At 42.8% G+C, this 16976-nt stretch overlaps 1 protein-coding gene across 1 annotated transcript in view; it reads right to left on the reverse strand.

The window, feature by feature from the left end:
- Nucleotides 1-16572, reverse strand: part of fndc1 (fibronectin type III domain containing 1) — a 129571-nt gene extending 112999 nt beyond the window's left edge. Inside the window, 1 exon segment of the mRNA XM_039737866.1 lies at nt 16325-16572. Coding sequence (XP_039593800.1) covers nt 16325-16397 — 73 coding nt within the window. The 5' untranslated portion in view covers nt 16398-16572.
- Between the last annotated feature and the right edge of the window lie 404 nt (nt 16573-16976).

Raw genomic sequence — 16976 nt, forward strand, 5'->3', positions numbered from 1 at the left:
ACCGTAATTCTAAAATTTTTATTATGCTGTCTTAAGGAATTGTTCTGTTGTGTATATTGTATTGTATTGACCCCCTACTTTTGACACCTACTGCACGCCCAACCTACCTGGAAAGGGGTCTCTCTTTGAACTGCCTTTCCCGAGGTTTCTTCCATTTTTCCCTACAAGGTTTTTATTGGGAGTTTTTCCTTGTCTTCTCAGAGAGTCAAGGCTGGGGGGCTGTCAAGAGGCAGGGCCTGTTAAAGCCCATTGCGGCACTTCCTGTGTGATTTTGGGCTATACAAAAATAAACTGTATTGTATTGTATTGTATTGTATTTTAGAAAAGAAAGAAGAAGAAGAACAGTAGCATTTATTCCTAAAGCGCAATTTTATACACAGGATGCAGCTTAAAGAGCTTTACATGATTTCAAGGAAACAGTTACGAGAAAAGAAAAACTAATTAGACAAGAAAAATAATGAATACGTAATACAAAATAAATCAATATAAACTTACATAATTTATATATATAGTTATGCACAAGTGCATAGGAAGCAGCTGAAAGACCCTGAAAGTTCCCAGATGGAGCGTGCTCCTCTAGTTCCGATTCTCCTTATTGAACAGCTAGGACTACCCTGATTCCTCCACCCAGTATAAAGGAAGCCCGCTGCCTTACCTCTGAGAGGCCGAGTCGGGAGGCAGCAGGCAACACTCAATATTCTGTGATCATTTAACTCAGTTGGAATCCCCATTAATTTTACTGAATCAGCCCCCAGTCTAGGAGTTCTCTTTGACTCTAGCAGGTCATTTAAAGCACATATTACAAAGTTGTCCAAATCAGGTTTCTTCCATCTTACAAATGTTGGGAAATTAAGGCGCTTTCTAAATAAAGAGGATTGCGAGAAATTCATTCATGCATTTATCTCTAGTAGGATTGACTACTGCAATGCGGTGTTCACGGGATGTTCAAACTGTTCTTTATTTAGCCTCCAGTTAATCCAAAATGCCGCTGCAAGAATTATTACAAGAACAAGAAAATACGAACACATAACTCCAGTCATCAAGTCCTTACACTGGCTCCCGGTTAAGTTTAGGGCCGATTTCAAAATCCTCCTTTTAACGTATAAGGCATTAAATGGCGGAGGTCCGGCTTGCTTATCTGAACTTATCATGACTTACAAACCTGAGCGCACATTAAGATCTCAAGATGCCGGTCTGCTTAGGATTCCAAGGATTAATAAAATAACAGTGGGAGGTCGAGCTTTTAGTTACAAGACCCCTAAACCTACTTAAAAAGGGGTCTCTCTTTGAACTGCCTTTCCCGAGGTTTCTTCCATTTTTTCCCTACAAGGGTTTTTTTTTTTTGGAAGTTTTTCCTTGCCTTCTTAGAGCGTCAAGGCTGGGGGCTGTCAAAAGGCAGGGTCTGTTAAAGCCCATTGTGGCACGTCTTGTGTGATTTTGGGCTCTACAAAAATAAATTGTATTGTATTGCACTCAACTAGAGGCAGAAGGAGAGGAAAATCTTTATTGTTTGAATGAACTTTCACTGTGTTTGGTGCTCACTGGATTGAAAAATCCTTTATTTCACCCCGTGACTGGTATTACTGGGTTTGGGGTTTAATGGGGTTTAGTGACTCAGTGGCGCCCCCTTACTGGTTACACACTTCTGCCTCAAAGCCTTTTGCTGCCAGGAAAAAGCTCTTCCAACGTGGATGGCAGCAGTTTCCTATTTGTCTTCAGCGCTTTTTTCCTCAAGTTTCATTTGTAATGTGTGTAAAATCCACAAAGTATTTATTATTAAAATGAATACAGCATGGAATCCAAAGAAATGTCAGCGGAAGAAAAAACGCTGAGATGTGTTTTCTGTCTCTTCCCGAACGATACGCCAAAACAATAAGACACACAATCGCAGCCTCCTGGCACCGGCGCTTGACACGACGCATTACCTTGTTGGTGTCTGGAACTGAATTCTCTCCTCATTTGACATTTAAGATGTTATTAAATAATAATAATAATAATAATAATAATAATAATACATGGTGTGCGTATCCCGCTCGCTCCCAAGAGCCTCGAGTGTCTGAAGGCATTTCTCCAATCTCAAAAGCCAAACTATTTTTTTTTTTGTCTCTTCTAACAGCAGCTTTTCAATTTTTTTTTTTTTTCATTGGAACAAGAAAGTGGTTTCGAATAATGCGGATCAGAAGAAAAGCAGCTTTTTCCAATAAGCTTTTCAAATCAAGCAAATCCACGATTTGAAGTTATTGTTTCAGATTAGAAAAAAAAAAAAAAACAAAGACATACGGAACAAAAATCTCATTTGGCTTCTCGTCATTGCAAAAGAGGGAAATGGATTACATTCAGTAAAGAGCTTTTGGATTAGACGTCGGTAATGTGGACGTTATTTCCTAAACTAGCTGAAGTACCCAGCATTGCCCTGGAGGAAAATAAAGTTTTTTTGTTTTTTTTTTTCAATTGTTTGAGGAAAATATAATTTAAAAAAACACAACTTTAAAAATAATAATAAATTAACAAACAATGAAGACTCACTTATCTTATGTGCTTGTCTTGTGGTCTTGTATGTATGTTATCATCCAGTTGACGCTTGGAACTCTATTTAATTTCAGCGGGGAGAAAAGCACATGGCCGTGATATCTCTGTCTGCCAATGAGCAGCTACCCTTTTAAACACACGGAGCTCTAATCTCTCTCAAAAACGTCAAACGTTACTCCTTAGCAATCTCTAGATGATAATGTCTGCTGAACAAACAGGTATCGCTAGCTAAGTGGAGGAATGGTGCGCTCCAACACGTGGCGACAGGTAGAGCGACTCGAACAGAGGCTGGCGAATGAATGAGGAAGGCCCCGCCCCCCCTGCTCTCGGCCCACAGCCACTCTCTATCATTTGCATAAGTACATCGGTACAGCAAGCAAACTCTGGTACTTAGCGCGACGAGACAAGTCACAAAATCAACCGGAAACTTCAAGCAAATTCTAGAGAACAATCTAACGATCTAAATCCATTAAGTAATTCTCTTGTGAAAAGCATACAGACATACAGACAGAACGCGCTTGGACCACAAAACTTTTAAAACTGTTTCTTAGCGGGCACCTATGGGTCAAATTTCAAGTCCCAAGTCCTCATGGTTTGGGAGATTTTGTGATGAGTGAGTCAGTGGGATTTGGCCTTTATATATAGATATTTCTGTATATATACATATATATATATTGTGGAATATGGCCGGCCATTCATCCCGGCCAATACCCCCAGGCCGCCAGATGGAGCCCTCCCTGCAGCATGGAGGTGCCCCGAAGACCAGCAGGGAATTCTAAACAATGGAGTTTTTAACTACAGCCCTGGGCGCCGCTAGATGACACTGCAGGGAGGAACGACGTTTATTTGCCTTATGCCCCGGAAGTACGTCCAAGTCACATGGACAAGGGGAATGACGTGCTTCCGGGGTGAAGAAAAGGACTTTTGATCTGACCTGGAAGTGATATCACATGGGCTGCGGATTGGAACACTTCCGGGTCAGGCAATATAAAAGGACTGTGGGAGCTCCCAGACGGCGTCTGGCAGTGGAGGATTGGTTTATTGTGATTATTGAGATTTATTTAATGAGTATTGTGGAGAGGAGGGTGTTTTGTGCACTGTGCAGAATACTGGGCTTTTATCTGGTGTATTGGACAAGGGTTAAAGGGAGCGATAGCGCCCCCAAACTGTCACTATATATATATATATATATATCCATCCATTTTCCAACCCGCTGAATCCAAACACAGGGTCACAGGGGTCTGCTGGAGCCAATCCCAGCCAACACAGGGCACAAGGCAGGAACCAATCCCGGGCAGGGTGCCAGCCCACCACAGGACACACACAAACACACCCACACACCAAGCACACACTAGGGCCAATTTAGAATCACCAATCCACCTAACCTGTCTTTGGACTGTGGGAGTAAACCGGAGCGCCCGGAGGAAACCCACGCAGACACGGGGAGAACATACAAACGCCATGCAAGGAAGCGAACCCGGGTCTCCTAACTGCGAGGCAGCAGTGCTAGCACTGCACCACCGTGCCTCCCATACATATATATATACAAGCCCTGGACAATTCTGTTTAATCTGAAATGCAACAAGCGGACGCGGTGTTGGCGCTCAAACATAAAGAATGCTGGCAGTCACCTCCAGTTCGCCCTCTGCTGGTCGTTCCGAGTGTCAACTGGATGATAACGTGCATACACGACCGCAAGATCAAGAGAAGGGGGGGGGGGTTAGGGTTGATTTCACCCTACAGTATTTTTGGTTGACCAATGAGAAACGTGTGTACTAAGTTTCATGAAAATCTCTCCAGCCGTTTTGGAAGTGATGCTGGAACATACCAACTGTCAAACACGTGCGAATAGGAGGCAGCTGAAGGGCTCACAGAATACTGTTAACACGTCCGCCATGGGGGTGGCAGAGTAAACTGACTCTTTTTCGAAGTCTCCTGCAGAGCTTTCCTGGGAAATCCCGCCAGGAAGCGGTGCCTCAACTCAGAGCACATCACTTCCGGCCCCGCCCCCGAGGATGACATCACTTCCCCCAGACTCCCTGTAAAGCCTCTTGTGTTTTAATCACGTCATGCATTTAGGATCCTCTGTTCCCCAGATATGCCAGCCCTTATGCCCCTCTTTCATTTCTGCATCGGACATTCTAGCACTTACTGTACGTCCCCAGGGCCCGGGTGTGTGGGGCAGCGCTAGAAACACAAACGAGGGCACAAGATGATAATGTGGCCGAGTTTGTAAAAACCACTCGAGTGGCAAAAAACGACAATGAAATGAAAGACTCCACAGGCGTCCTGCTTGTAGCCCCTTAACTTCAGGGATGTGGTGCCTTCACGCGTTTTCTCTTTTTCATTTTCTAGAAAAGGCAGCGCGGGATCCAGACTTTGTCGATGGCTGCCAAACTGCACCTTATTTCCCGTAGAAAGTGATTTATGCTCTCAATGTCGTTACCGTGGGTCAGATTTCAAGACTACGAAGTGCAAGTAATCAGTCAGCGCTGAAAATTGGCAGCAGCAGAAATGTCTTCAGGGTTTTAGTGGGTGGGGTAACAATGCGGTCCCACATAGCAGTTTAAATGATATCAAGCGGCCTGCGCTCACACACACAGACACAGACGAATATGGGTCATGTTATCCAGTAGACACACACAAGCACACGTATCAATATTTAGTATTTGACAACACAGTATGTTATTGTATTATATGGTACACACACACACACAGACCAGTATATGTCACATCATACACCTATTCTTATGAATTATTATCTCATATAACAGAGGTCCTTTTCTAACCTGATTAATCCAGGCCAGGGTCTCAGGAGCCAATCCCAGCTAGCACAGGGCGTAAAGCAGGAACAGACCCAGGCCATCGCAGGGTGAATACACACACCAAACACACATCAGAGCCAATTCAGCGTCGCCAACACATCTCACCTGCCCGACTTTTAACAGGGGGAGCAAACCCACAGAGACACGTGGTGAACACGCAGACTCCACACAATGCATGGCAGCAGCACTAGAAATGTGACACCCATATTAAAACCTATTGTGTATTATATTATATAATGCATGCCCACTGCGGTGGGCTGGCGCCCTGCCCGGGGTTTCTTTCCTGCCTTGCGCTCTGTGTTGGCTGGGATTGGCTCCAGCAGACCCCCGTGACCCTGTGGTTAGGATATAGCGGGTTGGATAATGGATGGATGGATGAATTACCCATACCAGTATCTGTTACATTTTAAATGACAAATATTCTCACACATAAATCTAATAATATGCATCATATTACAAAGCAGACACAGAGGCACCAATACTGTTTGTATTGTGTAGTATTATCTGTCTAAGACGGATCGAAATCTAAGAAAACAACGTAGACCTTCAGCGTATTCAGCATTGACATTTACCATGCACCTTCTATTAGAATATATTTTGTAATGCATGTAGTAATAAAATGCATTGTTTTTTTCTATTCCAACGGGTGGTGCATCACAAAACATGAATCCCATACCAAATGGCATATAAGAGACACATAGCAACTGCATAGACATACACAGATACACAGACACTTGTCCTTTTATTAAGGTGGATGGTGCATACATGCCTAGAAGTATACCAGCTGCCACGCATGAGCATCTGTGGACCACTCTACGGGCTCCTCTCAGGTATTTAATACCATTTTGGGTTGAGAGGGGGCACATTCTCCTTTCTTGTCTCCACCGTGGCACGGACAAGATGCCTGGTTGAGGGAAATTGACTCCGTCTCTTCAGGTTCGGCTGATGGGAGAAGATGTTCAGTCTTATATCGAACTGAGACAGGACGGAGTTACCTGCAGAGACAATATTTTATAAAGGCTTTCTGTTGGGCCGCGTAGCAGCCTTAATTTTTGTTTCATATATAAAAAAAGTTTTTTTTTGTGAGAATTAAACAGGAGGACCAGTTTGGCACTCCAGCAATTCCAGTGGTGACTTGTAATTCTGTATCTCGACCGCACAGTACATGTTAAATGACATGGCACACCTATACACATATACACCAGTGTTACCTTATATTATATTATATTATATTATATTATATTATATTATATTATATTATATTATCCAACCCGCTATATCCTAACACAGGGTCACTGGGGTCTGCTGGAGCCAATCCCAGCCAACACAGGGTGCAAGGCAGGAAACAAATCCCGGGCAGGGTGTCAGCCCACCGCATTATATTATATTATATTATATTATATTATATTATATTATATTATATTATATTATATTATATTATATTATATTATTCACACCCATACAGTATCGGTTACATTGTAAAGAAAAGACCCACTGGAAGTGGTAGTGGAAGAGAGGATGAAGACAAACCTGAAGGCCGCTATGAACAAAGCCACGCATCCTCTTTACTAGCACTAAAGACTTTTAGCCAAGGGCTTATTCGTCAGACATATATATCAATAAATGCTACTGGGGTCCCTTCATACCAATAGTAATATGTCTTTATAGCGCCTCACAATGACTGCTCTCTTATCTTTTTGCCAAGTCAGAAGATTTCTTTTCATTCTTGTAACTCGTGTGTGTGTGTTTAAGTTGGGTTGTTCTTGTTGTTTGTTGTCAAATAAAACGCTGAGGTCTGTGTGTGTTTGTGTGTGTGTGTGTGTGTGTGTGTGTGTGTGTGTGCCCAGGCCTTCAGTGCCTTCTAATTGGTCAGTTTTTGTTTTGTTGTGATTGGTTAGTTTGGCTTTGGTGATGCGAACCAAAGAGGAAGGGTGAGTGTGGGACACACAAGGAGGAGTGAAGGCATAGGAGGCACACTGAGAGTCGTCTTCCAAGATGGGAAGCATAAAAGCTGACAGGAGGCGAGCAAATAATGACAAGAGTTTGAAAAGCAGACATTATGGGAACTCACGTGACAGAGGAGTGCCAGGCGAGAGACACTAGGATACTGAGGAAAGGTGCTGAAGGTGCATGTAAGGCATAAAATATCCCCTGTTAGAATTTCTCTACTGGCACAGCGAAGTGCCAGTTTAAGAAAATGGGCAAAGTGGTACAATAGTAAGTCCATCTGTTTCAATCACGTCATGCATTTAGGATCCTCTGTTCCCCAGATATGGCAGCCCTTACATCCCTCTTTCATTTCTGCATCGGACATTCTAGCACTTACTGTACGTCCCCAGGGCCCGGGTGTGTGGGGCAGCGCTAGAAACACAAACGAGGGCACGACATGATAATGTGGCTGAGTTTGTAAAAACCACTCGAGTGGCAAAAAACGACAATGAAATGAAAGACTCCACAGGCGTCCTGCTTGTAGCCCCTTAACTTCAGGGATGTGGTGCCTTCACGCGTTTTCTGTTTTCATTTTCTAGAAAGGCAGCGCGGGAGCATAAACGAGGACACGAGATGATCGGCGGGTCAGGCAGCACCTCTAACTCCTGGCAAGCGCCATGCCAGCCAGCCAATACAAAAGGCAGAGTGCTACCCCTGTGACGTCTGCTTCTTGGGTGGGGCGGTCATCTTCATGTGTCTGATGGAGTCGGGGGTGAGATGGCTAGTGACCGAGGGAGTGAGGGTCTCGTGCGCTGTTTGCTTTCATATTGAATGGAATATTAGGTTGAACTGCGCGCTCTCTGTAAAGTCACTTTAGAGGATGGGCCTCTGGGGCATTGATGCTGACATTTTGTCACCTTCGAATTTTGGAAGTGGGACAGGTCAGGTGACCATTCCCGATGACAGAGTATAAGTATACAGACCACAGCAACGTTTCCGGGGCTGCTTTGCTGCTTGCTTTTATTTTAGGCTGTATTACCCAGAGTGCTGTGCAGTTGATGCAAACAGGAAGGAGACATTAGTGCACTGCTTATTTGATAGCAGTGGTAGTGAAGGAGCACTTTTTGCTTGGGGGGGTACCTGCTATGGAATCTGTGGGGGGGCCAAACCTCATGCTTCCTATCTGCAAGAAATGCCATTCTTCTGATATTCAATTCTATTCATTTTATCTCAGTGTTTATTAGCAGTGCCACCTCAAAGCTCTGCTCTCAGTTTTGGCCACAATAATCGATCCAGCAGAGTTGGCAGACCCTTCCCTGGCACTCGGGGACACACAAAGACTACTGCGGTCGTATAATCCACCCAACAACTCGCTCAGTTTCTTCTTCCCCATTGACTTTGATGCATTTTGCTGAATTTGGCAAAGTTCCTGAACATCTCTACGATTTTGCTGAGATAAAGCGAATCCAGCGGGTTTGCTCATCGCTAATGATGATGATATGATCTCTGTATTAGATGAGATTAGATCCACTTTAATAATCCCAATGGGAAATTATGATGCATACAGCAGCGGAAACATAAAAAAAACAAGGATACAGACTCACAGGGCAAATAATACAGAAAGTCAATCAATCAATCAATCAATCAATCAATCAATCAATCAATATTGTGAAGAAATTTCAAAATGAACTTAATGCGTACATGGGGATAGCAGTGGGCAGAAAAGACCCCCAGAATCACTTCTTAGCACACCGTGGTGTTATGAGCCTGTGGCTCAAAGTCCTCCAAGACAGAGCGGCCCCCCAGGAGGGGATGGAGAGAAACTCTTCATGATGGCATCCGATGTTGCCGCCCTCCTCTTTTCCACATCAGTGTGTCCAGTTTACACCCTGTGATGGCGCAGGCTTTCCCCATAAGTTTGCTCAGGCGTTGTGCACCTTTAGGGCTCAGGTTGCTTCCCCCAGAGACCACCACGTAGAACACCACCACACTGGCTACTAATGGCCTGGTAGAACATCTCCTGTAGCTTGCTGCACACATCAAAAGACTGAGTCTCCTCAGGAAGTCCAATCTCTTCTGGCCCTTCTTCTTGTGTTGTCAGGCCAGTCCGGTTTGTTATGTATGTGGACCCCCAGGTACTTGTAGCTCTGCATCACTTCCAGGTTCTCCCCCCTGAATGGTGACTCCTTGGCATGCTGGAAGTCCACCACCTCCTCTTTAGTTCTGCCGATGTTGAGCTGCAGGTGGTTCTCCCCGCACCACAAGACAAAGACCTCCACAAGCCTCCTGTACTTTGACTCGTCTCCATTATTAATGCAGCCTACGATGGACGAGTCGTCTGAGAATTTCTGTAAGCGGCAAGCGCTGGTGCTGTACTGGAGGTCTGTCATGTAGGAGGTGAGAAAGATGGGAGACAGGACAGGATTACACGCCTCCAGCCCAAGTGGAGACATTTAAAATGAAGATAACTCGGATTCAAGTGATTTTTAATTTCCACTAAATCCTCGGTATTATTTTTTTTCTTTTCCCAAAATCGAACACTTCAGGACGGGTCACCCTTCTGTGCAGTTGATTCACTACGTCCATCTGAAAACTACGTCCATCCCTGGTCTAACAGCTTGTCCAGTTCACAGGGCTGGATTCACCATTAAGCAAAAATCAGCCCGGCTTAGGGCATCAAGAGAAGTATGGGGTGGCACCCCAAAAAGCTTCCATTACTGGATTTACTGTGGACCCTGTGGTACAAAAGTGCAAATGGGGCAGCTGAAGTGCAGGTTCCACAAAAAGGGGAAAACATGACATACATCCATATGTATATATAAAAATGATACAAAAATGATATGCATGTACTGTATATGTTGAGGAGATTCCAGCCCAGATCACAGACAGACATAGGACACCCAGAAGTCCAAAAGCACACACGTTCATTTTTCCAGTGGAGCACTTTAAAACACTGCTGAAAACACATTACTTTAACATGGCCTTTCTATAACTTCACTTTATCTTAATCCTGATACTCTGTATGTTCAATTCATCACAATAACTATTCATGGTGGCTCTAAAATCCGTACTGACCCCAACTCTCTCTTCTGTTTCTTTTTCCGGTTTCTCTGTGGTGGCGGCCTGCGCCACCACCAACCTACTCAAAGCACCATGATGCCCCAGCATTGATGGACTAAAAGCCAGAAGTCCACGTGATCATCATCATCATCATCATCATCATCATCATCATCATCATCAAATCCTTCCGTGAAAACCATAAATCCAAAGAGGACTGTTTCATTTATGTTAGGTAGATTGCCCAGAGGGGACTGGTCAGGCGGTCTCATGGCCTGGAATCCCTGCAGATTTTATTTTTTTTCTCCGGCCGTTTGGAGTTTTTTTTTTTCGGTCCCCCCTGGCCATTGGACCTTACTCTTATACTATGTTAATTAATGTTGACTTATTTTATTTTCTTACTGTGTCTCTTATTTTTCTATTCTTCATTATGTAAAGCACTTTGAGCTACTGTTAGTATGAAAATGTGCTATAGAAATAAATGTTGTTGTTGTTGTCGTTTCCAGTCCTTAGCACAACACTCAGTGCCCAGATCCCAACAATGCTCACAGTCCTTTCTTTCTTTCTTTCTTTCTTTCTTTCTTTCTTTCTTTCTTTCTTTCTTTCTTTCTTTCTTTCTTTCTTTCTTTCTCTTCTTCTATTGCCTTCTGCTACCTTCCGACTCAGGCTTCCGGTCCTTCCCTTCTCCAGGCGTCCAGGTGTGGCAAGTTCCCCGGTTGTCTGCCACAATGCATATATATATATATATATATATATATATATATATATATATATATATATATATATATATGTATGTATGTAATGTTTTCATTTTTCAGTTTCAGTGTTCACATATATTATAATAATAATAATAATAATAATAATAATAATAATAATAGGGCGACACAGTGGCACAGTGGGTAGCACTACTGCCTAGCAGTTAGGAGACCCGGGTTCGCATTCCCGGGTCCTCCCTGCGTGGAGTTTGCATGTTCTCCCCGTGTCTGCTTCGTGTATCTTATTCTCTATGTACCTTCACCCTATTGGAGCTCTTTTTAGGAAATGTCACATTTCTTTTCACTGCTATGCTGATGATACTCAGGTTTATATTCCCGTCTGCAATTCTGCAATGAATCAACTGCACAACTGTCTTTCTGAACTAAGACCCTGGATGGCTAATAATTTTCTTGATCTGAATCAAAATAAAATGGAGGTGCTTATCGTATGTCCATCAGCTAAAGCCAAATTGGTCTTGGACTCCTCGGCTCTCTCTCTGTCTTTTGCAAACCTCAACTCTACAATATTAGTGTTATCTTTGACAGTAACCTCTCTTTTGAGAAACAAGTTCATTCTGTAATTCTAAGAGTTGCTTTTTCCAACTATTAGTTAAGATCAAGCCTTTTTTTATCTTCTAGGGATCTTGAGAAAGCTACTCGTGCTTTTATCTTCTCTCGCCTCGATTACTGCAACTCGCTGTATTCTGGGATTAGCAAATCTCTGATCCGCAGGTTACAGTTGGTCCAGAATCCTGCCGCTCGCTTTCTGGTTGGGGCAAGAAAGTCTGATTCTGTTTCTCCAATATTTGCTTCTTTACAGTGGCTGCTGCCTGTCAGTTTTCAAATTGATTTTAAAATCTTGCTGCTAGTTTTTAAATCTTTACATGGGCTCGCTGCTGCTTAGTTACCTGAATTGTGTGCTTTACACCAGCCATCTAGAGTGCTTAGATCTTCTGGTCAGCTGTCTCTTGTTGTCCCTCATACCAAGTGTCACACTAAGGGGACAGACAGGACTTGTGCAGCTGCTGCTCCTCACCTGTGGAACTCTTCACCTCGTCACATAAAGGAGTCGTCGACAATTCAAAACGAGATTAAAGACTCATTTCTAGTCACTTGCTTTCCGTGACCTTCAGTAATACTGATGGCATCCTCATTGTGATTATATAACATTACTTCGACTTATTATTTATTTTATTTATATTCATATATTTTATTTCTATTTATGTTATTTGTTTGTTTTCTTTTATTCTATTATCGTAAAGCACTTTGGCCACAGCATTCCTATGCTGTTTTAAATGTGCTATATAAATAAAGTTGACATTGACATTGTCTGCATGGGTTTCCTCCTACAGTCCAAAGACATGCAGGTTGGGTGGATTGGCGATTCTACATTGGCCCTAGTGTGTGATTGGTGTGTGTGTGTGTGCCCTGCAGAGGGCTGGCACCCTGCCCGGGGTTTGTTTCCTGCCTTGCGCCGTGTGTTAGCTGGGATTGGATCCAGCAGACCCCCGTGACCCTGTAGTTAAGATATAGCAGGTTGGATAATGGATGAATAATAATAATAATAATAATAATAATAATAATAATAATAGAGGCAGGCTGGGTGCCTTATCTCTTCTAAGTGTAGAAGCACATGTGTCACGTAAGATTAGTTTTGTGGATCTGATCAAAGACTTTGCAACCAGAATAAGTAAGAGAAAACTTTTCAAATGCAAATAAAGTGGAGATATACAAAAATAAACATTATTTTCCTTCTTGGTATAAATTTTGCTTCATTTTGAAAAATTATTTTATGGTTTATGATTGTGTATGTTTAGAATTAGGTGCTTAGGGCCTATTAATGCGGCCCTGCCAGTTCATAGTGTTGGAGTGCCAAGTATCCATCCCGGAGTCGAGATAAGAACCGGCACTGGGGGGCGCTACAGTCCATTGCAGGACTCACTCCTGCTCATACTGGGGGGATCTAATCTGTCAATACTCAGAAAGTATATAAAATAAGTTTCCAGACCCGTCTTTGTGTTTTTTCAGTTTAGACCTGAGTAGCCAGAATCCCCCCCAACACACACACACACACACACACTCAGACAACTTCACATTTGGAATAGCCGATGGATTTCAAGCCACAGGGTGCTGAGACGGCAGCTGTCCCATCTGTGCGGTAGGCACTAATCGCCATCATAATGATAACCGTGCAGTCTTCACACATTTTTATTTCTTATTAACTTCCTCGCTTAAAAAAAAAAAAAAAAGATATAAATCTGCCGTCTCCCCTTTTAACCTTTTGGAAAACAGAAGTGTTTCTGTCAGAGCTTCAAAGAGGAAAGGCGGCGGGTTATTTCCACAGGATTTTGCACTGATGCTTCACAGATTTCTGATGCTGGTTGACGTCTCCCTGTATGTTCTTCCCCCCCACCCAAAGTTTAAAACTTTAGCAGGGGTCTTCCATTCCGTGGCATTCGATTCGTTAAGTCTATCTGGAAAACGGAAGGATGGCTTCACAAATCCAGAGGTGCAGGTCCGGTCCGTCGCCATGTAGATAACCGCCTGACTGACTAACTCCTCCCGGTGATTTTTTTTTTTTTTTTGCTTACAGCCAAGATTTTTTTTAATGAGTTCATTCAGTTCATTCTGTAAGGGGAAGGAATAAAAATCCCCTTCTTAAAATTCCTATGGGATCAGCAGGGAAGGAGGTTTTCCCCTAACGCAGGCGTCTGAACCTGTCGCCGCCTCACCTCCTTGAGCAGTCCGCCCGTCTTAGCGCGGCTCTCCTGAGCAGACCATTGACTGCCGACGTCACCCGTCACGCTCAATACCGATTTTTTTTTTTGTTGGATGTAATCAGCTCAGGTTCCTCATAATGCGTCTCGGGAATCAGCTATCAGCATTTTGCGTGGACAGGATGGTCAACATTTGCTATTCAGACACCTCATATTTATAACCAGCAGCCCATTCTGGGTGCTGTCACCCCCCACATAATACCGAAACCTGCCACTTATCTCCCACCGACCACAGTAGGCTACCTCCCACTTCTAATCGTCACTCAGAATTAAACACAATAAATAAAAATTAAGGAAAAGTCGAAAAAGACAACATACGTTTTATGATCGACACGAGAACACCTCACTGGCTAAAGTGGCACGCGAACAAAACCGGCGACGGAGAAGGAGAAAGAGGAACCACAGAAGTTAAGGGTCTGGTGTCCTTGAAGATAAAATACAAATAAAATGAACAAAAAATAAAATGAAAAGTCAGGTAGATAAATGTGCAGATGTGGGTGCGATGTGTTATGAATATGCATGTCCGCCTGCGCGACTGTCAGCTCTGTTTCGGAACAAAGCACAGCCTGCTGCTTAACGCCGTGCCAAGTTGGCATCTGTGCAAAATGTAGCGGAGTCAAGTGCGAATCAGCATAGCGGACAAGAAGTCAGTCCGCTTCTGTATGTGGCTGTGTGAACCGATAAAAGCGAAACCATTTCAATGTAGCGTAGCATATAGTGCCTTTCATACCTGTTTATCGACCTACTAGATCTACTTTAGAACAGTGCATTTCATACCTGTCTTGATATGCTTTTAATTGTGCTTTTGAGACCAATCTAAATATACAATGTATCGCTCTATGTTGCGCCTTTCATATTTATTGAAATATAGTGCCTATCATATCTGTCTATCCACCTATATACTTTAAAATACTGCATTTCATATATATCCTGATATATAGTAATGAATTATTATTATTATTATTATTATTATTATTATTATTATTATTCATTTTATAGTTCCAATAAGATCAATCTGAGCATATAGCATTTTATAGTTCCAATAAGATCAATCTGAGCATATATATATATTAATTATATATATATATATATATATATATATATGTGTGTGTGTGTGTGTGTGTGTGTGTATGTGTGTATTATGTAACTCAACACATTATATAAGATATATGAATATAGATTATTATTTAGATATTATTATTGATTAGGCAACACATATCTATCTATCTATCTATCTATCTATCTATCTATCTATCTATCTATCTATCATATCGTGCTTTTCAAATCTATCTATACCTTAATAAATTGACAGTTAATTTTAATAAGTGTTTGTAATAACAGTTGGTCGACTCAGATCGCACATGCAAAGCAGCCCAGGGAGTATTCTTGTTGTTGCTTTTATATATATATATAGCAAAGCGAGCAGGGGGACCTATCACCCGACTTGTCCCACCGCCGCAAAGTCACACGACAGAATTTCAGGGTGACAAAAATGCCAGCCTGAGTTTCTCAGATGTCCTGAACCACTTAATGTAATCTAATTGATGGCGGCTTTACAGAGAAAGTGCAGTTCAACCTGATATTCCGTTCAGTATAAAAGCAAGCAGCGCACGAGACCCTCACTCCCTCGGTCAGTAGTCGTCTCACCCCCGACTCATTCAGACACATGAAGACGATCGCCCACCCAGGAAGCAGACGTCGCAGGGGGCACTTGGCCTATTGTATTGGCTGGCTGGCTGGCTGGCTGGCTGCCTGGCACGGCTTTCCGTGCCGCTTGCCAGGACCGCGGGGGTAAAAGGCGCTGCCTGACCCACCGACCATCTGGTGTCCTTTTTTGAGTTTCTAGCGCTGCCCCCTCACAACCTGCACCTGGGGATTCACTTTTGTCCAGTGGCAGATGCCCCCTGCAGCCCCCTTTCCACACTAAATATCCCAGACTGACCCGTCTGTTTTTCAGTTTGTTTTCAACCCAATTCAGTTGTTTCCAAAGCAAGAAAGACTCGCCTGCCATGAGCCAGAGTGGCTCTCAGGAGAGAATTAAATAAAGACGCGCGTTTAGTGCCCCAATGCGAGGAGCGCACGCTATGCATTGAAATGTGAGACCACTTGTGTATGCATTATACATTATGCAAATTAAAAGGGAACATGTAACTTTATTTTATTCCCTCATTCTTCAGCAATAAAATGAAGGCTGTACAGTACAGTAAAAAGTGAATAATTGCTAGTTACTGTCTGAGATTTAAGTTTTGATTTTAAACTAGGGCATGCACACCTACACCTTAAACGGTCATGCACAAACAATAAAAGAAAAAGAAAATCTTTAGCGTATTAAAAAACAAAAAAAAAAAAACAACATTTGTGGTTTAAAAATTCCTCTTAAAGTTTGCCCACATTAGATCATAAAGTCACCCCTGGGTGGCTCTGTGGTGTAGAAGGCAAAGGAAGTGCCTACCTGTTTCTGACGACAGGAAAGAATTGAGCGAAATGCAAATGGCTAAAATAATCCGTGCTGGAGTTGAAGACATTGTGAAGAGCAGCAGAATCCTTTACTTCAGCACTGGTGCAAAGAAGAAGCGGACAGCGCGTTGTAAAGCCCCGAGTGTCTGCCGGACTAGACGCATCTTACTCCTCCGTCTTGCCGCCACTTGCTGCCCTCTTGTGGACACACGTGTCACTGCATCTACATTGCACTTTTTTCTTTTGGACTGTAAGGCATCAAGGCCACAGCTGAGAAGGATGTTACTGTCGTCTGCGATGCCTTTCAAAGTCGCTGAATTGTGAGGGGCTGTTCATTCCAGTATCCAACCCCACAGGTTTCAAGGTAATCCATCCATTAACTTGCCCTTTCATTGTAGGGCCGGTTCCTAGTCTCAACAGCACTGGATATATGATTGGAACCAGTTTTAGATGGAGAGCCTAATTAAAACATGGCATTCTTCAAATCTATTTAATCTGTTTCAGAACTGCTAGAGGATAGAGTGAAACCGAGCAGTGTAATAATAATAAATAAATAAATAAATAAATAAATAAATAAATAAATAAAATAATAATAATAATAATAATAATAATAATACGTTTGATTTATATAGCACCTTTCCAAAGCT

Source organism: Polypterus senegalus, chromosome 16 (assembly GCF_016835505.1).
Source record: "Polypterus senegalus isolate Bchr_013 chromosome 16, ASM1683550v1, whole genome shotgun sequence".
NCBI lineage: Eukaryota > Metazoa > Chordata > Cladistia > Polypteriformes > Polypteridae > Polypterus > Polypterus senegalus.